We start from the raw sequence: 24,992 nt of genomic DNA on the forward strand, positions 1-24,992 counted from the left end.
TCTCAGCTGTGCCCATCTGCACTTTGACTTTTAGCCCTGCAAGGTATGTTGATACTACTGGTACAACTTGCCTCCTCCCCCTCTGCCTGAACGTGTCCCCTTCCAATTCTCTCTGTCCATTCTTTCTGCCCCCCCATCCCCTGACAATCCCCTCTTCCCTTCTTTCACTGTCCACCTCATCCTCCTCTCTCTCCATCACCTACGCATGGTAACTTACACAACTGGTGCTTGAAAATCACCTCCCCCCCCCCCCCTGCCTCCTTGACATGTAAGCTGTCCTGCAAAGCTGATTTATAAGGCAGGCCTTACTAATGCAACACATTACAGCTGTCATGTCTATGTGGTAGGAGCTAAAGAACATGTTTTTCCTGTATCTCCACCCATATTGGAGCTAGGTTATAAACCTCACAGTTCTGATACTGATGAAGTATGCTGTTTGTGTGCCCAAATTAGTTGATATCCGACTAGGTGTTTAGGCGGAGAACACCCCCCCCCCCCCCCCCCCCCCCACACACACACACACACACAGTCTGCTATATATAAATTGAACAAAATAATACTGTTGAAGTTAGGTCCACTAAAAAGAAAGGTATTTGAAGCACTAATGCAGAAGTGCTTTTGCTCGGTGGGTAAATTCATAAATGAATTGGTAATTTGTTTAAAACTTGACTTCTTGCTAATTAAATATGAAACAATGGATAGTCCAGGATGGAATAACAACAATATGGAAAGGACAGATTGCTACTCACCACATAGAGGTGGTGTTGAATCACGGACAGGCACAGTGAAAAAAACTGCTAAAGTATTGAGCTTTCAGATGAAGACCAACATGCCCAAGCAGCTGGAGAAGTGGACACACACACTTGTGTGTGTGTGTGTGTGTGTGTGTGTGTGTGTGTATGTGTGTGTGCGTGCGTGCGTGCGTGCGTGTGTGTGTGTGTGTGTGTGTGTGTGTGTGTGTGTGTGTGTGTTTCTTCTCTGATTTGTTATTGAATTTGTACATGAGAAATTTTTTGTTACAGTTTCCATAACTAAATAGTCCTTGTATGTTTTTCAATAGGTGGATCTGCAGACAAATTCCCAACGTATACCTCTATCAGGTGGCCACTCAGAAGCTGTCGCTAAAGAGCTTCATCCACAAGAGACTGTTGATGATGTGATTCATCATGAAGTAAAGGAGGTTGGTACACACATGTAAGTATTGTTCCAGATAATCTGTATTTTACTGAAATGAATTTCACTGATATTATACCATTTGAAACCATTTAACAACACAGTAAATTTATGTCTACTAAGTGAGATTGCTATTTAATTTGATTTTGTAAGATTCAATTACATGTTGGATAATTTTTATGTTGTTGTTGTTGTTGTTGTTGTCTTCAGTCCTGGGACTGGTTTGATGCAGCTCTTCATGCCAATCTATCCTGTGCAAGCTCCTTCATCTCCCAGTACCTACTACAACCTACATCCTTCTGAATCTGCTTAGTGTATTCATCTCTTGGTCTCCCTCTACGATTTTTACCCTCCCCGCAGCCCTCCAATGCTAAATTTGTCATCCCTTGATGCCTCAGGACATGTCCTGCCAATCGATCCCTTCTTCTGTCAAGTTGTGCCACAAACTTCTCTTCTCCCCAATCCTATCCAATACCTCCTCATTAGTTACATGATCTACCCACCTAATCTTCAACGTTCTTCTGTAGCACCACATTTCGAAAGCTTCTATTCTCTTCTTGTCCAAACTATTTATCGTCCATGTTTCACTTCCATACATGGCTACACTCCATACAAATACTTTCAGAAACTACTTCCTGATACTTAAATCTATACTCGATGTTAACAAATTTCTCTTCTTCAGAAACGCTTTCCTTGCCATTGCCAGTCTACATTTTATATCTTCTCTACTTCAACCATCATCAGTTATTTTGCTCCCCAAATAGCAAAACTCCTTTACTACTTTAAGTGTCTCATTTCCTAATCTTATACGCTCAGCATCACCCGATTTAATTCAACTACATTCCATTATCCTCGTTTTGCTTTTGTTGATGTTCATCTTATATCCTCCTTTCAAGACACTATCCATTCCGTTCAACTGCTCTTCCAAGTCCTTTGCTGTCACTGACAGAATTACAATGTCATCGGCGAACCTCAAAGTTTTTATTTCTTCTCCCTGGATTTTAATACCTACGAATTTTTCTTTTGTTTCCTTTACTGCTTGCTCAATATACAGATTGAATAACATCGGGGACAGGCTACAACCCTGTCTCACTCCCTTCCCAACCACTGTTTCCCTTTCATGCCCCTCGACTCTCATAACTGCCATCTGGTTTCTGTACAAATTGTAAATAGCCTTTCGCTCCCTGTATTTTACCCCTGCCACCTTTAGAATTTGAAAGAGAGTATTCCAGTCAACATTTTCAAAAGCTTTCTCTAAGTCTACAAATGCTAGAAATGTAGGTTTGCCTTTCCTTAATCATTCTTCTAAGATAAGTTGTAAGGTCAGTATTGCTTCATGTGTTCCAACATTTCTACGGAATCCAAACCGATCTTCCCCGAGGTCGGCTTCTACCAGTTTTTCATTCGTCTGTAAAGAATTCGCGTTAGTATTTTGCAGCTGTGACTTATTAAACTGATAGTTCGGTAATTTTCACATCTGTCAACACCTGCTTTCTTTGGGATTGGAATTATTATATTCTTCTTGAAGTCTGACGGTATTTCGCCTGTCTCGTACATCGTGCTCACCAGATGGTAGAGTTTTGTCAGGACTGGCTCTCCCAAGACCGTCAGTAGTTCTAATGGAATGTTGTCTACTCCCGGGGCCTTGTTTCGACTCAGGTCTTTCAGTGCTCTGTCAAACTCTTCACGCAGTATCATATCTCCCATTTCATCTTCATCTACATCCTCTTCCATTTCCATAATATTGTCCTCAAGTACATCGCCCTTGTATAGACCCTCTATATACTCCTTCCACCTTTCTGCTTTCCCCTCTTTGCTTAGAACTGGGTTTCCATCTGAGCTCTTGATATTCATACAAGTGGCTCTCTTTTCTCCAAAGTTCTCTTTAATTTTTATGTAGAGATGATGAATTTGTAGTATTTCTTGTGAAACATGGTACACCATTAAAATGACAGCTTGCAGCTAGTAATGTTTGTGTTGGGGGGTGATGGAGAATATCTTTTTTTGAGCTGTACAGCTACATTACTTTCAGCAGGTTTTTGTGAAAAATGCAAAATTTAAGTACGTAAATAATTTCATACTTTTTCACAATAAGTAATCCTCTCTCTCTGTTAAATTTTAAGTTTCCGATAAAGTAATTTTTTTTTTTCTTTTTTTTTTTTTTTTTTTTTTTTTTTTTTTTTTTTTTTTCCAGAAAAATTTTTGGTTTTGGTTTCAAACCAACTCAGTTCTCTACAATTTATGAACAAAGCAGTGAGGAAGGATAATGATATAAACTTAAGCATTTAGACCTAATGGTACTGTTGGAGTATGCAAGTAAGAAATAGTAGGTGGAAGGGTGTAGCTGAATAATAGTTGCAAAAATAATTTAAGAAATCATCAAAACAATAAAATAGACAAATGGCAAATAGTAGTAGATTGCAAATTAACGTATCAAAGTGAATAAACATGAATCAGGGAAAGAGATTGAATTTAATTCTATCAAAGGAAAGTGCTGCCAAGAAAATAAATTTGAGACAGAATTGATGGTCAGTACTTCAGATGGCAAAGTGTTTAGTATTGCTGGTGGACACACATGAAAGTGATGACATTATCCTAGCTTGCAGAACTATTAGTTACTTCACTGAGGAGGCAATAGGTTCAAAATAGGTTAAAAAGGAAATACAGGTCACTCACACCCCAGGATGAAAGAGACCCACCTGTAGTGTATGTACATACATACTCTACAAGCTGTCACACAGTGCATGGCAAAGAATACCTTGTATCACTATTAGTTATTCCCTTTCCAGTTCCACTCTCAAATGGAGTGATGGGAAAAATGACTTTCTATACACTTCTGTATGAGCCCTAAGTTCTCTTATCTTGTTCTCATGGTCATTATACAAAAATTACATTGGCAGCAGTAGAATGATTGTGTAGTCAGCCACAAATACTGGTTCTCTAAATTTTCTCTGAAATGTTTCTCAAAAATAATATCGTACTCCCTCCAGGGATTCCCATTTGAGTTAAGAGAGCATTTTTGTAATACTTGTGTGTTGACTAACTTACTGGTAACACACCCAGCAGCAAGCCTCTGAACTGCTTCGATGTCTTCCTTTAATCTGACCTGTTGGGATCCCAAACACTCAAGCACTACTGCAGAAGAGGTCACACTTGTGTTCTACAAGGTATCCTTTATAAATGAGCTACACTTTCCGAGAATCCTCCCAATAAACTGAAGCTGAGCATTTGTCTTCCTTGTTACTACCCTTACGTACTTGTTTCATTTCATATTGCTTTGCAACATTATGCCTAGATATTTAATTGAGGTGATTGTGTCAAGCAGCACCACACCAAACGACATTCGAACATTACAGGATTGTTTTTCCTACTGATCTGCATTAATTTATATTTTTCTCTTTTTACAGCTACCTGTGATTCATCACACCAAATAGAAATTCAGAGCTCTTCTGGATGCTCTTGCAGTCACATGGTAATGACACTTTCCCGTACACTACCATGTCATCAGCAAATAATTGCTGATTGCTGCTCACCGTATCCCTTAAATCAATTATGTACATAAAGAACAAGATAAGTCATATCACACTTCCCTGGGACACTCTTGACAATACCCATGTCTTTGATGATTGCTAGCCATCCAGGACAACATATTAGTTTATATTACTTAGGAAGTCTTCTAGCCACTGGCATATCTGAAAACATTCTGTATGCTCGTAGCTTCATTAACAGTTTGGAATGGGGAATTGTGTCAAATACTTTCCTGAAATCTATGGATATGGAATATGCCTGCTGCCCTTCATCTGTGGTATGCTTTCTTTACTTACTTAGCTTTTTTTTGATGGGTGTTATTTATAAGGTCCAGAAACAAAGCTGGTAGTATGTCTTTTGGACAAACTGGTAAAACCACAGTCATCAGCTTGAAAGGTAAATAGTGATTTTAATGTATTATTTTTAATGCTGTAATGCTGCTGATGACAGAAATCCAAGCATTCAACTTTCTATTAATAATTGAAGCATGTGCATGAATAATGCCGTATGGCACATTTTGCATCACCTTGATTCACTCGCCATTCTAGTAATACACAGCATTATTTGTGCAGAGGTGCAAAAACTAAGAGAGTCTCCTTGTTGTTAAATGGGTCAACTGTTACAACAGGTGATGCAGACTGCTGTATACAACACTGTTCCACGCATTTCTACAAAATGTGCCATACAGCTTTATTCAAGGACATGCTTCAATTGACAAAATCTCATCCCCCCCCCCCCCTCCCCCAACCAGTCATCTTGGCATGAAGAATGTAATGTTAGAGCTTAGCAACAACTATTCAACATGGTCTTAGATTGCACTGAATATGCTAGTGAATGTAGTGGCCATCAGTTTCAATCATTCTTGATATTGATACATACTTCTATTGACAATGGGTCATGCTTGGCCCAATCATCTGCTGTCTTTGTTAGTGAAATATGTGTGTGTTTCTGTCTTTTTACATCTGAATTCATTGAGTTGATGAACAATTTTGATGACGGTCTGAGAAGAATCTCCAAATCAGTTTATTCAAGTCACTGATTCCTCCTCCAGCACACCAAAATCATAAACAGGCATCACACGAAAATTTTGCAGTTGTTGTTCTACAGCTTGTACTGTCCAAACATTCTGAGAAATGAAACAGTGGATGCCTTTCCACATGAAATAGTTACACATTGTTTAAACTTGCAATGAGAGATTAGATTGTATGACGTGTCAGTGAAGTAGAATTTGATTATATATTGTTATACCCTAACTTCCTGGTGAGCTTCATAGAGAGACAGTTTTTCAATAACTAAATGATGTGACCAGATCCAGATGCGACCTGTCATGATCTCAAACATCAATTTCTCAAATATATATGGAAATTACATGTTGCAGACGTGATTTTTTGCTGTGAAATTGTGACCCTGCTAAGGGAATCCAAAGTCTACATAAGAAAACCTATCCATTTAGCTCAGAATATGAAGGAAAATTTAATTTCATAACTTTATCTGATTTTTCACATGCCTGACAGTGCTGAGACACTCACTAATTTTGACAGCTATGTTCCGTTCTCTCTTACCTGCTTCACAATTATTTGCTAAAATGAGAGTTTCATATCTCCTTTCAAGGTTTGCCATTGATTCTCAGTAATAATTAACGTCAGTTGATTGCTGTGCTAAAATATTGATTCATATAAAGTATTTTAACTGATCATTATTTGAAATGTATGAACCATTTGTCTTCTTTATGTTCCCACTCATAAACTTGTACCATTTCTTTGCAGACTACTTTGTGAAGTGAGCTACAATTCACCCATGAAGAATCATTTATCATTTCGCAAGTTTTTTAAATTTGAAGTATTCAAACCTTTGGATGTAAAAACAAAGTTTTATAATGCAGAGGTATTTAACATAATTTTCTTATTTTCAACTAGTTCATTACAACTAAACATTTAAAAATCCCCACTTCAATATGAAGACAATGCTGATTGTCAGTACTTTTAACTTCATGAAGTGCATCTTATAAACATCTATACAGGCTCAGTTTTAAAAGAAATTTTGGTATTAATGGAATTTTAAATGGCTAATTTAAGACTTTCTTTTGTTATAAGTGACATGTTATAGAATTAATGATAACCAGTCATATGATAGCAATGATGGAATAGTTGAATGATACTTAAAAACATTTTAATCATTCAGAACCTTTAAAGACTGTTCATCATGTATTTCTGGGTTTGCAAATTTCTTATAGAGTTGGTCCAATTGTTGATGCACAGGGTGTGTAAAAAGGTATTTTGTCTTCTCTGCTATTAAAATTAAAACACCATGAAATGACATGCAACAATTGTCAACTTGCCTTGAAGTGTACTACATTTGCTTGCATATGCAAATGCTTAGCATTTCAGTGCAACTGTAAGAAGTAGGTAGGAGTAATGCCATCTGCATTTTGTATATAATGTAAGATCTCACAGCATATTTCTCATTCAGAAACTTCATTTGACTTTAAGTTATTTGTGAAAAGACTGTGTCATGCCTCATGTAAGAACCAGAAATGTTCGCCAGCATTTGTGCAAATTTGACAATGGCAGTATCATGTCCTATTGAGACTGCACTTCATCATTGTGCAATATTGCTGTTCCCCTTGGTTGAGATCCCATGACTGTCATGCAAGTATGGAAACAGTGGGTATGGGAGGGGATACTCTATGCCATACAGGAGCTCAACAGACCCACATCATTGCAAGAAGTGAGTAAGAAGAGGGTAATATCAAACAATGTAAACTCCAAGTAGGAATATCAACAATGTAGCAAATGATAGATTGCTACTTACCATAAAGATGACACACTAAGTTGCAGACAGACACAGTTTAAAGACTTTACACATAAGATTTCAGCCACAGCCTTCATCGGGAAAAGAAAACACACACCATTCATTGACACAAGCAAGCACACCTCACGCACATATGACTGCCAACTCCGGCAGCTCAGGTCAGAATGCATTTATCATGTAGGATGGAAGCAGCAGTCTGGAAGGGGAGGGGAGGGGGAAGGGATAGCAGTGTATTGGTGGGGGAAGAAAGAAGTGCTGTCTTGTGGAGTGTGGAGGGACTAGAATGCCAACAGGTGCAGCATCAGGAGGTTGTGGAGCAGGGACATGGGAAAAACATTGCAAAAAAGGAGAGGAGTGGGGGAAGATGGGAAGGTGCGTCGGCAGAGGGTGGCAAACAAGGAGGATAGAAGACAAGAATGGAAGGAGATGACAGGACAGAGGGGCGGAAACTGTTAGTTGGAGGGTGTGGGGACGGTATGTTACCATAGGTTGAGGCTGGGCTAATTGCAGGATTCCTTTGGATTCTCCTCTCCACCACCAGCTTTTCTGAACTGCACAGATGGGAGTTATCCTCACAACAAATTCTCCACTCCTGTAATTATCCCAGCCTCAACCTATGGTAGCATTCTCTCCCAACACCCTCCACCTAACAGTTTCCACTCACATCTGTTTTACCATCACCTCCCCTTTCTTGTCTCCCACCCTCTGCCAATGCACCCGCCCATCTTTCTGCACTCCTTTCCTCGTTTGCTGTGTTTTCCCGACCTCGCTGCCCACAGATGCCTGATACTGCACCTTTTGGCATTCTAGTCCCTGCAGATTCCACCAGACGGTACTTCTCTCTCCCCCGACCCATAAACTGCTATCCCTCCCCCTTTCCGGTCCCCTCCAGATTGCTGCTTCCATCCCACATGATAGTTGTGAGATGCCAGAATTGGCAGTCACGTATGCGTGAGGTGTGCTTGCTTGTGTGAAAGAATTGTCTGTGTACCTGTTTCTCTTTTTCCAACCAAAGCTGCGGCCAAAAGCTTATGTGTAAGTGTCCTTTAATTGTGCCTGTCTGCAACTTAACGTGTCATCTTTACAGTAAGTTGCAATCTATCTTTTCCTCTGTTGTTAATAAAAGGGTAAGATTTTTCATTCAGAAGTACAGGACTGTGCGGTCTTGTCACACATCTTGAGTCGTGATAAGAGTTTGTTTGCAGCAAGACAAGTATCGGCATGGTCAGTGCTACAACTGCTGGAGCATTAAGGACTGTTTGCACAGCAATCTGTGTTGTGCCTTCCTTCCACATGGCAACTGAGGGAAGCATGCCAAAGATGGTGCACCTAACAACAAAACTGGACGCAGGAGTGGCAACAAGTCATTTTTCAGAGTAATCAGAGTTCTGCATACAGCATCAAATTGCAGGTCACCAAACTGCAGGTATCACTTTGCTGATGTTCAGAGTAGAACGATTGTTGCCACAATGCATTAGTCATCATCATATGGGTCCAACACATGATGTGATGTAATAGGGTGCCACTGAGTACACAACATGATCACTTATGATTCAGACAGCATTAGCTATTACATTTTTGAAATGATAAGGCCAGAGTGTGTGCCTTACCTTTGAGGTCTCAATGATGGTATCTTTTAACTAGATAATGCCAGACCTTATATTGCGCGTGTTGCCCTGACCTACCTTGAAACGGGGGTTGCTCAGCTGTTGTCCTGTGCAACACCTATTCCAGATCTCTCAGTCCAGAATGTCTGGTCACTGGTTGCTGAGAGATATGCAGGCCACTGCTTACCAGGCACTATAATTGATTAACTCTGGCACAGAGTTAAAGTTGCATGGATTGTTGCACTTTTACCCATCATCCAAACTGTGTTTTACTTTTTTTCCAGACAGACTATAGGCAGTGTTCTGCCAGCAGTGACAACTCTATGTAGTAAATGTTGCATCATATTTACCCCAAAATCTCCTACAAATGTAATCATATATTCTTCCCAGTATATTGTGTACTCGCAGTAAGTAAAATTTTTTGTGTGCCATCTTTCTCAACATTTTTATTTTAATGTTATAATTACAGTTTTTATGATAACATTTAGACTGTTTGTTGTGGCTGTGGACCCTACTGCTACAAAAAAAATCTGTTCATTGAAATGATAAAAAAATCCTTTTATAGCTTCTCTGGTTAAGAAATTCTTAGCCATATTAGCTCTATTTTAAGTTATTTCAATGTAAAATCAGTTTATTTATATGCGATGGTCCCAGCCAAACAAGAAATTTTTAATTTTCACGTGTCACAGGTGCAGTAATTCCATGCTGTTTGCACCAGAAAAAACAATACAGGGCATGGTACCACTTCAGTTAAAATTCGGCCACAGTGATGTGTCTCTTAATGCAGTGTTATGTTTCCTCTATGCCCTGTTACTATGAAACAATAATGGGGAAATACTGTTTTGCCTCCAGAAATCGAAAAAGAAAGCATTGATTATTAACATGGAACATAATCGGTGTACAAATATTCTTACATTTTAGGTTGGAACTGAAAACTCTTAAGCCAAACCAGTTTTTCAAATTTCACTCTTAAAAGCTGGAACTTTGAAAAATATTGAAAATAATCAAGACAGTAATTGTGGCTTTCTGTTTAGTCATACTCTATATTCTAATGGGTGGGCACCCTGAAGAATTTCTTCCAGGCAGATGAAGTTTAGTCAACAAAGTGAACATATAGCATTCAATATCTGTAAACCAACGAAAACTGCATGAGGTACTGTTGCACTCTGGCTTATTTATAGTTTTGTGTGGAGTCCTGTGTTTTCGGAATTGCAAATTCCCTAAAAAACATAAAAAAAGGTAAAACAGTTTGAATTCAGAATGGTATGTGAATATCTTGGAACATTTTGTTGAACCACACATGTAATGACTTGGCATTGGCCTGTACTTTTAACGTGTTGAGTGATGCTCCAGACCACATACAACATTATTGCCATTTGAAAATGAAGATGTGAACTGTGCTAGTTAAATATTCTGTGGTTGTCTTAAGTATTCTGAAACAGCACTCAGTAAAATATTTTTCTTTAATTGAGTCTACATAAGAGGATCCCTCACAGCTAGGAGCACAGCTGTCAGCTTTCAGCTGTGAAGCACTGTGTATGGAGGTGTGTGAACATTGAGGCACAGCCGTAGAGAGAGTTACAAAATCACCTTACGTGATTGGTTGAAGTAGATGGGTGAAGGTGCTGCACCCAACTGCTGTCAGGGATCAACGTATGCTGACTCGACTGCAGGTCACCAGGGGAGCTTTCAAATGTTTTATTTCTTATTTTAAGTACATCTTTAGCATGCTTAATCACTGAATCTTGCTGCCTCTACTACTTTCCTCAGGAGATTCCTGAAAACCATAATGTTTTGGAGGGATGTCTTGTGAAAGAAATCGGACCATCCGTTCTTGATTGATCATGATCCAAGTAGCGTTCATTCATCACTGTGTTCTGTAGATCCCATCGAGAAGGGTAACCTTGAGGGATATTTATAACATTGTGAAGAAACACTAGTGAAAGTGCACTACTTCAAAAGTAGGTCATTTCTTCTACATAGTTTTTTAAACATAAGCATCCAAGTTTTAGTTGGCAAATTGCTCGTGTCATTGAATTCAGTTATATTATTGTTCATTCATTCGTGTTTCTTCTTTGCCTTATCACCCTTTTGGAGACTGTACCACTAAGCTTGGTGCCATCTTCTATAAGAATTTTCTTTCAAATTAATTACTGGCATTACCTCACTTCCTTCAGAGAACTGACTGGATCAATTTCAACAAAGACTTGGTACAGACATCATTTTCTGTGTGGAAAGAAGCACTGCATGAGTAAGAACAACCTACGTTCCATAGGGGTGGTGGTTGTGGGTGAAAATGGAGTGATAGAGAAGCATAATTCAGGAATGTCTGGAGCAAAGAAATTTCAATTAAATTTTGGTCTACGTGACTCATTATTTACATTATATCTAAAAACAAAGATGATTTAACTTACCAAACGAAAGTGCTGGCATCTTGATAGACACACAAATAAACACAAACATACACACAAAATTCAAGCTTTCGCAACCAACGGTTGCTTCATCAGGAAAGAGGGAAGGAGAGGGAAAGACTAAAGGATGTGGGTTTTAAGGGAGAGGGTAAGGAGTCATTCCAATCCCGGGAGCGGAAAGAATTACCTTAGGGGGAAAAAAGGACCGGTATACACTCTCTCTCTCTCTCTCTCTCTCTCTCTCTCTCTCTCTCTCTCGCACACATCCATCCGCACGTACACAGACACAAGCAGACATTTGTAAAGGCAAAGAGTTTGGGCAGAGCAAACTTATAAAAAAAATAAGAGACCTTACTTTTGGAATTGCCCTCGTACATAGTGTGTATATTTTCATTGGGGAAGGTCACATTAAGTATGTTATTTGGAGCAGAAAAGGCAGAGAGAAAATGACTGAATAACATGAAGAAGTTAATATGTTTTTGTTGAAATTTATGGTATTTTATAATACTGTGGTGCATGACTAGTTGAATAGAGGTGCTTCATTAAATTAATATTGTAAGCAATGTGTGAAATTTTGCCTTACTCAATGGTGAACTTACGGTATCACAGTGTATAATAAATTAGAGTGTTTTATTAACATTTTTGATCATTTTTATTAACATTTATTATAGAATAAAATTTGCTACTAATTTATACAAAGTAACATGTGTGACATACTGGAAACTAAATTTTACATTCATATAATCTTCTTTTTATGTTCACTGCATGAATCTTGCTGGTGCCTGCATGCTGCATTGCATGTTAAAAGGACTTCATTGTAAGTTTAATGCATTTTATTTTGGTTTTATTACCATCTGGAAATATTTAAATTTTCTAATCAAAAATACAATCATCTTTAACAGTTAAGTACTCTTGTCATGTGCTTCACCTTAGTAATATAATTTTTTCTATGTTACTGGGACTAAGGTTTAGTTCTTCCTTAGGTAATGTTGTAGGTACATTTTCATTGGCATTTATTAGTGGAGTGGGGTCTTTATTCTATGATTAGTGCATAGTAATATGGTGTCTACTTCATTTTTGTGCTGATGGCATCCCTATATTGGTAATATTAATCATGAAGGTATTAACGGGTTACTTGTAAGAGATCGGGTTTTCTGTTTTTGGTGTCTTGACTAATAATCACCCTATCAATTGGCCAGTTTGGACACTTTAGTTATTATGAAGCATCCATCATAAATTAGACTGTGTATTGTGCCCCTTACAACCTGTTGGTATCAGGGTAAAATTGTGATAAAACACCATGAGAAGAAGCACTTCTGGGACTCAGTACGATCAGATGGAGTGGACTCACAGATGTGATGGGCAACGTCTGTCAGTACATAAAATGATAACAAAAACAATATTTGGCAATGGGTGGTGAGAACCAAGGACATGTTGTAGTGCTGCGGAGTTCTGAGAAACTGGTGTCTGGGGGAAGAACCCAGATGGCGCGTGTGATGAAACAGGCATTGAGATAATGATTGTCATGTTGTAGAGCATGCTCTGCAACAGGATATTGCGTGTTGCCCATATACACCCTCTGCTTGTGCTCCTTCACCCTAATTGATAATTTGGTGGTAGTCATGCTGATGTAAAAGGCTGAATAGTGTTACAACAGCTTGTATATCAAGTGTTGTTTCACAGGTGACTCTACCGTGGATAGTATATGTTTTGCCAGTTACAGGGCTCGTATAGGCAGTAGTAGGAGGGTGCATAGGATAACTCTTGCAGCAGAGACCGTCACAGGGGTAGGAGCCAAAGGATAGGGAGATGGGTGCAGAAGGAGCATAGGGTCTGACAAGAATATTGCAGAGATTGGGAGGGCGGTGTAAAGCTGTTCTAAGTGTGGTGGGTAAAATCTCAGGCAGAATAGCTTTCATTTCAGGGCATGATTTTAGGAAGTTATGGCCTTGTTGAAGTAGCTGATTAATACATCCCAGACCAGGATTTTATACTTCCAACAATTAATTCGCCTTTGAGGGGCAGACATACAAACATATCAGGGGTATGGCCATGGGAACCAGAATGGTTCCTTCCCCTGCCATCCTTTTCATGGATCACCTGGAGGGGGCTTTCCTGGGATCCACAAGTCTTCAGTCCTTGGTTTGGTTTTAGATACATTGATGACATCTTTACCATATGGACTCATGGTGAGGCTGACCTGTTAAAATTCCTGAAATCTCTTAATAACTCACTGAAGGCCAGGTACACTCTTCTGTCCACATTAAACCTACTGACAGACAACACTACTTACATTTTGACAGTCAGCATCCTTTCCATGTCAGACGTTCCCTCCCATACTGCCTTGGCATTCAGGCCAAACATATTTGTTCAGATGCAAACTATTTACAGCAATACACCACCATTCTCACTTCAGCCTTCACTGGATATAATTGGTCCTCCAATCTAGTTCGAAAGATGATTTGCTGGGCCAGCACATCCAATCTTGGTATTGCTGATCCCTCCAAGAAATAACTTCTGAGCACACCACTGGCGATTCAGTATTATCCTGATCTGGAATGTATTAATCAGCTACTTCACAAGGCTATGACTTCCTAAAACCATGCCCTAGAGAGAGATCCATTCTGACTGAGATTTTACCCACCACACCTAGAATAGCTTTTTGTTACCCTCCCAATCTCTGCAATATTCTTGTCAGACCCTGTGCTGCTCCTGCATCCATCTCCCTACCCTATGGACCATCCCCACTGTGAGACTTGCCCAATGCATCCTCCTACCACCACCTATACCAGCCCTGTAACTAGCAAAACATACAGTATCAAAGGGAGAGCCACTTGTGAATGACACGTCATACACCAGCTGTTATGTAAACACTGCTCAGCCTTTTACATCAGCATGACTACCACCAATAGTATGAATGGGCATAGGCAGAGGGTATATACTGGCAACACAATATTCTATTGTAGAGCAAGCTCTACAACATGACATTCGTGATCTCAGTGCCTGTTTCATCACATGCACCCTCTGTATCCTTCCCCCAGTCACCAGTTCCTCAGGACTCTGTAGGCTGGAACTAGCGCTACAACATTTCCTTGGTTCTCGCCACCCACCTGTCCTTAATTTACATTAATTTCTCCTGTCTCGGCATTTCTTCACAGTAACTACTCTTTTCTTCACTGTGTTTTAGTTTTCTACATCTTTCATTGTCTTACCCATGTATTTTTCATCACCCCCCTCCTACCCCTCTTACGCACAATGCACTTAGCTTTTCATACTTATCAACTTGTACATGATGTTTAAACAGTAATCTCTCTCTTGCATATTACCTTGTCTTCCACCTATAAGCTATCAGGTTTTCAAAACTTGTCTGATGCAGTCACCACAATCAGTCTTTCCTTCTTATCCTGTACGGTAAGTCTCCTTTGACCTGCGGTTCTGGGTGACTTTCCCGAAATCTACCCCTTTTCGTAGACTTGTCGAGTCCTTTTCCTTCACCCTTCATCCATTTTCCTACCCTTTCAACCCTTCTGTCTAAAGAAGGTGCCACAGGCTCCAAAATCTTACCTAATTTTAACTTCCTTTTACATGTGTGTTCTGCTGCCACTTGTTGAGTAGATTTTTTTATCCGTAAATTATTTAGTACATAAAATGAATAAGTTTCTATTACAGGCTGCAATTAGAGAAAATTCAGTGACAAAAATATTGTTTTTATGGACTTGGAGACTGTCTTAATATTTGAGAAACAGTCTGAGAGTGTTTCATTTGGAGTAGTTTCATTGGAATATGTAGAAGGATACTGGATCCGTTATGAAACTGTAGCAGGCATCAGAAAGTGGAAGACATATAGTGGTAAAAAAACCAAGTATTAGTGTAAATTCATGATAGGAGTCGGCACAAATTGAAGAGAAGAGAAGGGAAGAGAAATTAGCATTACGAGTATCAAGGAACTTTTTAGAACAACTATTTCAAAATTAAAGTGGCTCAGAGCAAATACAGTGTTAAGATGTAGATAATAAAATTAATATTTTTATGTAACATAAAAGTAACTCAATGGCAATTAAAGAAACAGCAAACTGAAGAAATAGGCTGAAAGTATTTGAAGCAAACAAATAGTGGAAGTGCTTTACAGACATATAGTTGGGGATCCCCAGACCTAAGTAAACAAAACTAAAACACACACACACACACACACACACACACACACACACACACACACACACACACACACACACCTTGCAGACACATGACCACTATCATCTTTGAACACTGAAGCTGGACTAAGGTTACTAGTGATCTCAGCTGGGGTGGGTAGTAGGGTGAGGGAAATAGTGTGATGTGAGAAGGGGAAGGACAGCAGTGCAGAGGAGGAGAAAGATACTGTAGTGCTGTCTGTGGAATTGTGCAGGGATATGGAGGAAACAGGATGATGGGCTGGTAGGTGGAGGATCAGGAGGATCTGCTGAGAAGAAAAAAGGGAGAGGAGAGAAGGAGAAAGAACTGTGCAGGTGCACTGCAAACATAGAAGTCAAGTGTTATGCTGGAATGAGGGTAGGGAAGGTGATACAGGCAAGTGGAGGACAGGGATAACCAATGGTTAAGGCCAGAGGGGTTACAGGAGCAAAGGAAATGATGCAGGAAGAGCGCCCACCTGCATATTTAGGAAATCTGGAGTTGATGGGAAGAATCCAGATAGTACAGGCTCTGAAGCAGTCGTTAAAATCGAGCATCCCATGTTGCTCTACATGCTCAGCAAGTGAGAGGTCCAGCTGTCTTAGTGATAGTTGAGCGGTGACCATTCAGGTGGACAGACAGTTTATTAGTGGTCATGCACACATAATATTATGCACAGTAGCTGCAGTTAAGTTGGCAAACCACTTTTCTGCTTACAAACGTAGCCATGCCTTTGATGGAGTTTGAAATGCTTGGACAGGACATGTTGATTGTGCAGTGCAACACTGTGTGCTTGACTGCAGCAAGTGATTCACAGCCCATGCCATCTGGATTATTCCCACTAACACCAGTTTTTCTGAATCACGCAGCTGGGAATGATCCTTGTAATAAATCATTCATTACCATTATGAGTCAATGACAGTTAATTGGCTGCTATCGGGGTAGCTTGGCTTGACTCATTGTAATATGTGATGGGTTGGCCATGCACCATTGCTGCAAGCCCATACAGTAAACCCAAAATAAATCCTTCACCATTTTAAGCAAAATATATGTAAATAAGAAAGTGGCTGGATAAATCCCATAGAACTAATGAGATTACAGATTTAGACAGTTGCAGTTTAAACAAAATAAATGTTCTTTAACCAAAATTTTTGCATATGAGAATGGTGTCCTCACACAGATTACACATTCATAGGGAAAACAAGTAAACAATAATGTATGTATGTATGTAGGTAGGTAGGTAGATGGGTAGGTAGCAGGTAGTGAGGTAGCAGTGCAAGCATCACATAGAGTACAGAAAATGTGTAAGCAAAGTTCATTTAACTGCACAGTAATACAAAAAACAACAGAAAATACTCAGTCAGAAAGTGTAATTCCCCACTATCTATTGTGATGGAAACTAAAGTTATTTTATTCTAAATAACAACTGCAAGGAAATAATGAAAATTTAAAAAAAATTATGCAACAAGTCCATTACACATGAATATAAATATAAAATGCAGAAAATAATTGTAGCTCACAGCTGTCTCAAATCCCTTAAACAAAACTGAAGTTCATACAGTTGCACAAAATCAGTCACTGTCTGTAACTCTTGCTCACAAAATCATACTTAAGAGGAGACCCCACAGCGATCATATGTCAGTCCACAGAAGCAGTCAAATTCCATTTCAAAAATTCTTGAGAAAATTGATTTTGCTGTTTTCTGAGTGTCTTTAACACCCTGAAGCAGGGTTGGTTGGGTTTTTTACAGGCCGCATGCCTCTGTACAGGAATGTAGACTGCTCACATTGCTTGAGGGTGGCACAAGTTCAATTCCCAGCTTAGGTACATTTTTAAGCAAAGAGCATTCAGTGAGCATTTCTGTGAAGAGTAAAATACATGAAGATGAAAATAAATTTCTAATTTAAACAATCTTTTATAAACATCAGTGATTAAGGAGTCAAGGCAGTTGCCATTCTCAAGTGGTACTGATTCAGTTTTCTTTTTTTCTTTCTTTCTTTCTTTCTTTCTTTCCGTTTTTTCTTTCTTTCCTTTTTTTCCTCTATATATTTTAAGCTTTGTAATAATTCTTCATCTACATTTATACTCATCAGGGTAAGGTGGGTGTCGGAGGATACCCTGTACCACAAGTCATTTCCCCTCCTGTTCCACTCACAAATAGAGCTAGGGAAAGAAACAACTGTCTATAGGCCTCTATATGAGCCCTAATCTCTCGTATCTTATCTCTGTGGTCCTTACGCATGATGTATTTTGACAAGAGCAGAATCTTTCATCAGTCAGCTTCAAATGCTGGTTTTCCAGATTTTGTGAATGGTATATATGAAGATGGTATCTGTTCTTTCAGACATGTCTGAAAGAACAGATACCATCAGTGACCGTGCAGCTTGTTAGAATGAATTTACAATTAAATCAATACAATGAAATGAATACCCTTAACTGCATACAGACGTTGATATATGTCAACGGAGACAGTTGAAAATGTGTGCCGTGACTGGGACTCAAACCCAGGATCTCCTGCTTACATGGCAGACGCTCTATCCATCCGAGCCACCGAGGACTGCAGGGACTTATCTGTGACATGCCTCCCGTGAGACCCATATTCATATAAATAGTTAAGGCTCACCGTCCATTTGACCATCTTCTGTGCAGATGCACACACATTGCCTGAACTCTTACAGGAGTCAGTAAACTTACGAGTAATGAGTGTAATGGGCAGGGGCACTACGAATATAGTGCGAACAATAAGTTGGGAATGTGGGTCTCACGGGAGGCATGCTGGAGGTAAGTCCCTGCAGTTGCACTATCCTCTGTGTCCTCAGTGGCTCAGATGGATAGTGTGTCTGCCATGTAAGCAGGAGATCCTGGGTTTGAGTCCCAGTCGGGGCTCACATTTTCAACTGTCGCAATTGACATATATCAATGCCTGTATGCAGCTAAGGGTATTCATTTCATTGTATTGATTTAATTGTAATTTTTTTCTCAATAGTGTTTCCCAAAAAGGATGTTGTCTTCCCTCCAGGGATTCCCGTTTGAGTTGCCGAAGCATCTCCATAATACTTAAGTTTCATTTGAACCTACCAGTAACAAATCTAGCAGTCCTCCTCTGTATTGCTTCAATGTCTTCCTTCAATGTGACCTGGTACCAATCCCAAACATTCAAGTAGTACTCGAGAATAGGTTACACCAGCAACCTATATGTGGTCTCCTTTACAGGTGAAACAATCTTTCCTAAAATTCTCCCAATAAATCAAAGTCGGCCATTTGCCTTCCATATCACAGTTTTCACATGCTTGTTCCACCTCATATCGCTTTGCAACATTATGCCTACTTAAACAACTTGACACTGTCAATCAGTACACTAGTAATACTGTATCCGAACATTATAGGTTTATTTTTCATATTCATCCGCATTAACTTACATTTTTCCCCATTTAGGGCTAGCTGCCATTCATCACACCAACTGGAAATTCTGCCTGTCATCTTGTATCTCCCAACAGTCACTAAACTTCAACACCTTACCATACACCACAGTATCATCAGCAAACAAGTGCAGATTGCTGCTCACCCTGTTTGCCAAATCATTTGTTTATACAGAGAACAACAGCAGTCCTGTCGCACTTCCCTGGGGCACTCCTGACAATACCTTTGTCTCTAGTGAACACTTGCCATGAGGACAACATAGTGGGTTCTGCTATTTAAGAAGTCTTCAATCCACTCGCATATCTGCAAATTAATTCCCTTCCCTTGTACCTTCGTTAACAACCCTCAGTGGGGCACCGTGTCAAATGCTTTCTGGAAATATAGAAATATGCAATCTGCCTGTTGCTCTTCATCTGTAGTTCGCAGTATATAATGTGAAAAAAGGGCAGGCTGAGCTTCACATGAGTGATGCTTTCTAAAAACATGCTGATGCGTGGGTATAAGCTTCTCAGTCTTGAGAAAGTTTATTATAATTGAACTGAGAATACATTCAAGGATTCTGCAGGAAACAGAAGTTAGGGATATTCGTCTGTAATTTTGTGGGTCCATCCTTTTACCTTTCTTATATACTGGAATTAACTGTGCTTTTTTTCCTCTCGCTTGGGACTTTGTGCTGGGCAAGAGATTCACAATAAATGCAAACTAGGTAAGGCGCCAATACCATAGAATACTCTTTGTAAAATCAAACTGGGATTCTATCCAGACCTGGTGATTTATTTGTTTTCAAATGTTTAAGTTGCTTCTCTATACCAGGTATGGTTATTTCCCTGTTGTCCATAAGGGAGTCTGTCTGATGGTCAATGATGGTACGTTTGTATGGTTTTCCTGTGTGAATGATTTCTTGAATGTCAAATTTAAAACTTTGGCTTTCGTTTTGCTATCTTCAACAGCCATACCATACTGGTCAACAAGGGAGTGGATGGAAGCCTTAGACCCGCTTACCGATTTTACATAAGACCAGAATTTTCCTCTGCCTCATCTTTTCTAAGGTGTGTGACAGTGGTAGTTGTTGTATGCTTCATGCATAGGTCTTTTCATAGGGCCACAAATCTCTGCTAACCTTCACTAGTTGTCATTTGTGTATCCGCTTTTGAACCTAAAGTGCAACAGCCCCTGCTTCCTCAGCATGTGACGAGTTTCATTATTGAACCATGGTGGGTCTTTTCCATCCGTTATCCACTTACTAGGCACGTAACCCTCCAGACCACAATTTGAAATCTGCTTAAACTTTGCCCATAATTCCTCTGCATCCATCTTACCAGTACTAAGTGATGCCAAACTGTCTGAGTAAGATGTTAATAACTGCTTATCTGCTCTATCTAGCACAAATACTCTCCTGGCCTTCTTAACTGATTTATTAACTTTCATAATCACAGTTGCTATAATGACATTGTGATCACTGATCCCAATTTCTATACTGACATTGTCAGTAAGGTCCAGCCTATTTGTAGCTACAAAGTCTAATATATTTCCACAGCGTGTGGGCTGTCGAGCTAGCTGCTCAAGACAATTTTCAAAAAATGTGTTCAAAAGTACGAGGTATGTCCACAAAGTAAGTTCAGTTTGGTTATATAAAACAAATGTGTAACAGGTATAGAAAAAATATTTATTGTACAAAAATCTAAAACTGTTAAATTACTTTTCTACATAGCTTCCGAAATTTTGTAGGCACTTGTCATAGTGTGGTACAAAATTTTTTATGTCTTCTACATAGAAGGTTGCCGCCTGCGTATTTAACCATGTGGTAACATGTTCTTTCAGCTCATCATCATCATCATCATCATTGAAGTGTTGACCACAAAGGACAGATTTTAGGTGTAAGAAGAGATGAAAGTCGCTAGGAGCGAGGTCCAGCTGTACAGAGGATGATCAAATGTGTCCCAGTGAAATTCCTGTAAGAGTTGTTTGGTCACATTCACTGTGTGAGGTTGGGCATTATCATGGAAAAAAACAACAACTTTTGACAGTAATCCTTGGCGCTTGTTCTGTATTGCGCGGCGCAATTTCTTAATGGTCTCACAGCAGCCATGTGCATTGATTGTTTGGCCTTGTGGTAAGAAATCAATCATCAAAATGCCTTATCTATCCCAAAAAATGGTGCACATGACTTTTTGAGGTGTCCATATTTGCTTAGGCTTAACCTTCACTGGGGATGAAGTGTGCCTCCATTCCACTGATGGCCATTTTGCTTCACGGGTGTCGTACGATACCCAAGTTTCGTGCCCTGTGACTACCCGAGAAAGAAAACCATCACCTTCTTCATTGTAGCATGTCAAAAATTAAAATGCACTGCCCATCCCTTGTTTTTTGTATTGTTCAGTAAGAATTTGGGGTACCCAACGTGAGCAAAGTTTCCGAAATTTCAGTTTTTCAGTAACAATTTCACGAATTAGTGATAGTGAGATTTGCAGAACTTCTAGGGCATTAAGTGTAAACTTACAGTTGTGCTTGATCTTCTCTTCAATTGTGTTAACCAGTTCATCAGTAACCACAGACGGGCGACCACTTCGTTCTTTATCGTGCACTTGATCGCGTCCTTCATTGAACAGTCTGACCCCCATCTTCTAACCATTGAATCACTCATAGCATTTTTTCTGTGAACCTCGCAGATTTGCCAATGAGTTTCCTTTGGTTTAACTTTCTTTGCATTTAGAAAACGAATCACAGATCTGATTTCACACGTGGCGTCATTTTCAATTATGGCTGACATGATAAAGAAGCGCTACAGAACACGTCGGCAGCAGCGATCTGAAAATGGCATACATATCTTCTCCTTGAGTCAGAGTTACTGCCGCGTATGCGCAGAACTGTGATCGTAGCGCGTAGCGCTGACGTGGATATAAATAGAAACGGAACGTACTTTGTGGATGACCCTTGTATTTCGCATGATTGTCTGGCTGTATAACTCCCCCCCTCCCCCCCCCCCCCAACACACACACACACACACACACACACACACACACACACACACACTCTAAATGAACCCATTGACATCCCAGTCTATACTCGCAGGTTTAAGTCACCTCCAACTAGCATTGCGTGATGTGGTTATTTACATGCTATTGACCGTGGACTTTCTTTCAATGACTCTAAAACTTTCACAGCGGAATCGGGTGACCTGTAAAAAGATTCAACAATTAACCTGGTTTCACCAACGCTCTTATGTGTGACCAGAGAACTTCACTGGCGCACTCTACTTTGACTTCAATAGAGAGAATCTATTTTTGTCAACTGCAGTGAACATTCCACCTCTTATGGCCTCCAATTTGTCTTTCTGATATATGTTCCATGTTTTGCTACATATCTCAGAACTTTCCAGTTCAGGTTTCAGTTAGCTCTCAGTCCCAAGAATAATTTGAGCATGAGAACTTTCCTGGAGGGCAGTAAATTCGGGAACTTTATTACAAATACTCCGGTAGTTCACTGATAAAATTGTGACAGGTGAAGTGTCTTTATTCTGAATGCTGTTTGACTTCCCTTGCTGTGAATCGACTGGCGAGTGTTCATCAGAGCACCTAAAACTACCACCTAGCCTAAAAAATCCTCACGTGCATTCCACAAGCACTCTGCTACCCAAGTAGCTGCTTCCTTTGTGTAGTGCAACCCTGAACTATCAGGGGGAGTCCTACAAATCTCTGCAAATTTAATGCAGGTCCAGAAATCTGCAGCCAATACCATCACAGAGTCGATGAAGCTTTTGGTTGCGACCCTCCACTTGGCTCCAAACCAAATTGGAATCAACTCTGAGAACGATGCTGCAAATTGTGAGCTGTGCTTGCACCCCACAAGTGAGGCCAGCAATGTTCTTCACCTCTGTCAGCCACCTGTACAAGCTGAGGATCACCTCAGAACCCGTACGACAGGCATAGTTGGTTCTGATGTTAGCCACAACTTGCAGAAGATCGCACCTTGCACGCTCGATAGCCACCTGCAAGGCTGCCTCCACATCTCAGATGAGACCCCCCGACAGACATACTGAGTGACAATTGGCTTCCTTTCTGTGTTTGAATGCTATCTGCGTAAGGGGCATTAAAGTTCCCACTCGGGCGACACGAATGCGTTACTACACGCCACTCACCCTGTTGTGAAGGCGGATCCACCGTATCGTATGCTGTAGGTGCCTCAGAAGCATATCCCGTGGGCAAAACAAGTGACACCAAATCTCCCTTGCAACGCACCATATTCTCCGCCACTGCTACACCACAAAAGAGCAGCCTGAAGGTGACTGACCGTAGCCAACAGTACATTCTGTTGTTCGTGGACTGCAGTCAGCTGCTCCTGTATCTGCACGCAGCATGCATGCATCCTACGTGTCCTAGCAAGACTAACTGAAGAAGTGAACTATAAAAGCAATCCTAGATATGCAACTTGCTACCCACCTGGTGTCACCAGTGGACACTGATCGGTTAAAGATGGTGTTCAGTGGGCAACTATTGCGTTAAAGACTAAATGAATTTACACTCACAAAAATGCGAGATTAATGCTCTTAAACAGAGAAACAGGCACAAAATTTAATATACTACACTTAACTTGCTGCTCTGTATATGCACTCGTATCACAGCTGAGAGCTAAAGCCTGACTTATTCTCATAGAGCATGCACCTTTGTTGAAAATTTCATGTCGGGAATCAAAACCGGGTCACCCACTTAGCAGCCAAGCAGAATCGTACGACCCAGCAAAGAAGCAACTTTGTTTTACTGTATTAAAAGTGCTCATTGTCCCTTAGCCTTCTTGCAAGTCCGACAAAACTGCATAACTCCCACACTGCTTGGCTGCACAGCCATTTGACAAAAGCACTCTCATCAACACCAACCAAATACGAAGGATTGCCAACCAGCAAAAGGTCCTGTGCATCATGCCACTCCCCCTTAAATAATTTGTAATGTCACACACTTCTGAATCAAGTTAGACATTTTAAATCATGACCACTTGAAAAATTTAAAACTAATTATTGCAGTAATTTTTCATCCTCCTATTAAAATAACAGCACAGTATTAAAGAAGTTATGAAAGGATATTCCCAATGCATGCCGATGTCTGGTTTCGCAACATGACAAGACTTAAAATTATAAATATGTATGAAATAGGAAGTTGTGGTTATTCAGCCAGTAGGAATATTAGGTAAAGATCTGGGAAACTTGTGCTGACTTCGTGCTGCATGTCACAGTTGAGGATTTATAGTTTTGGCACATATGCTTATCGACTCATAATTAAATCATCTGTAATTCTTTATACATATGTCTAATTTGAAAAGAAGTTTCTTAGGTAGTTTTCCTACATTGACAGCTTTCATGTGACACGTCATGTGGTCAGATTTCTCCATTGTCTTATTTGTTATTACTTGTATAGTTACCATAACAAAAACAATAGTAACTTCCTTAACCCCTTAAGCCTGAATAAAACTCTAGATGAAAGATAAAAATTAAAAATTGTTTTGCTTTAGAGCTACCCAAAACACTTGGAACAATGCAGCACTTGTCAGAAGTGTTGGTAGCTCCTCGAAGAATCAGCATCTACCAGTGCTGGCATTCAAAAACAGTTAACCTTCCAGTTATTAGCACAGCATTGGTATGATGCAAATTCACGACACTCGGCATTAAAGGCTTAATAATCCTACAGTCATGCCATGTTGCAATGATCTCGTCTCAACACCGTAGAAAGGGTCATTTTCCAAATGTGGTGCTGCAAACTGACAATGCACAAACATCTGAAGTTTAAATCTGAAATGCCAAAGAGCTATAGGAAATTATGTTATCTGACCATTTAGGCTGTAGAATTATTTTTTTTATTTTTATTGAGAGGCTGAATCGCAC

General features: G+C 39.8%; 1 protein-coding gene across 1 annotated transcript in view; it reads left to right on the top strand.

Moving 5' to 3' along the window:
* LOC124798490 (trafficking protein particle complex subunit 13) overlaps window positions 1–24,992 on the top strand; it is a 208,252-nt gene that overhangs the window by 103,960 nt on the left and 79,300 nt on the right. Inside the window, exons 4-5 of the mRNA XM_047261928.1 lie at window positions 1,061–1,194; window positions 6,468–6,585. Of these exons, the coding sequence (XP_047117884.1) occupies window positions 1,061–1,194; window positions 6,468–6,585 (252 nt within the window). The remainder of the gene's footprint in view (window positions 1–1,060; window positions 1,195–6,467; window positions 6,586–24,992) is intronic.

Source organism: Schistocerca piceifrons, chromosome 5 (assembly GCF_021461385.2).
Source record: "Schistocerca piceifrons isolate TAMUIC-IGC-003096 chromosome 5, iqSchPice1.1, whole genome shotgun sequence".
Lineage (NCBI taxonomy): Eukaryota > Metazoa > Arthropoda > Insecta > Orthoptera > Acrididae > Schistocerca > Schistocerca piceifrons.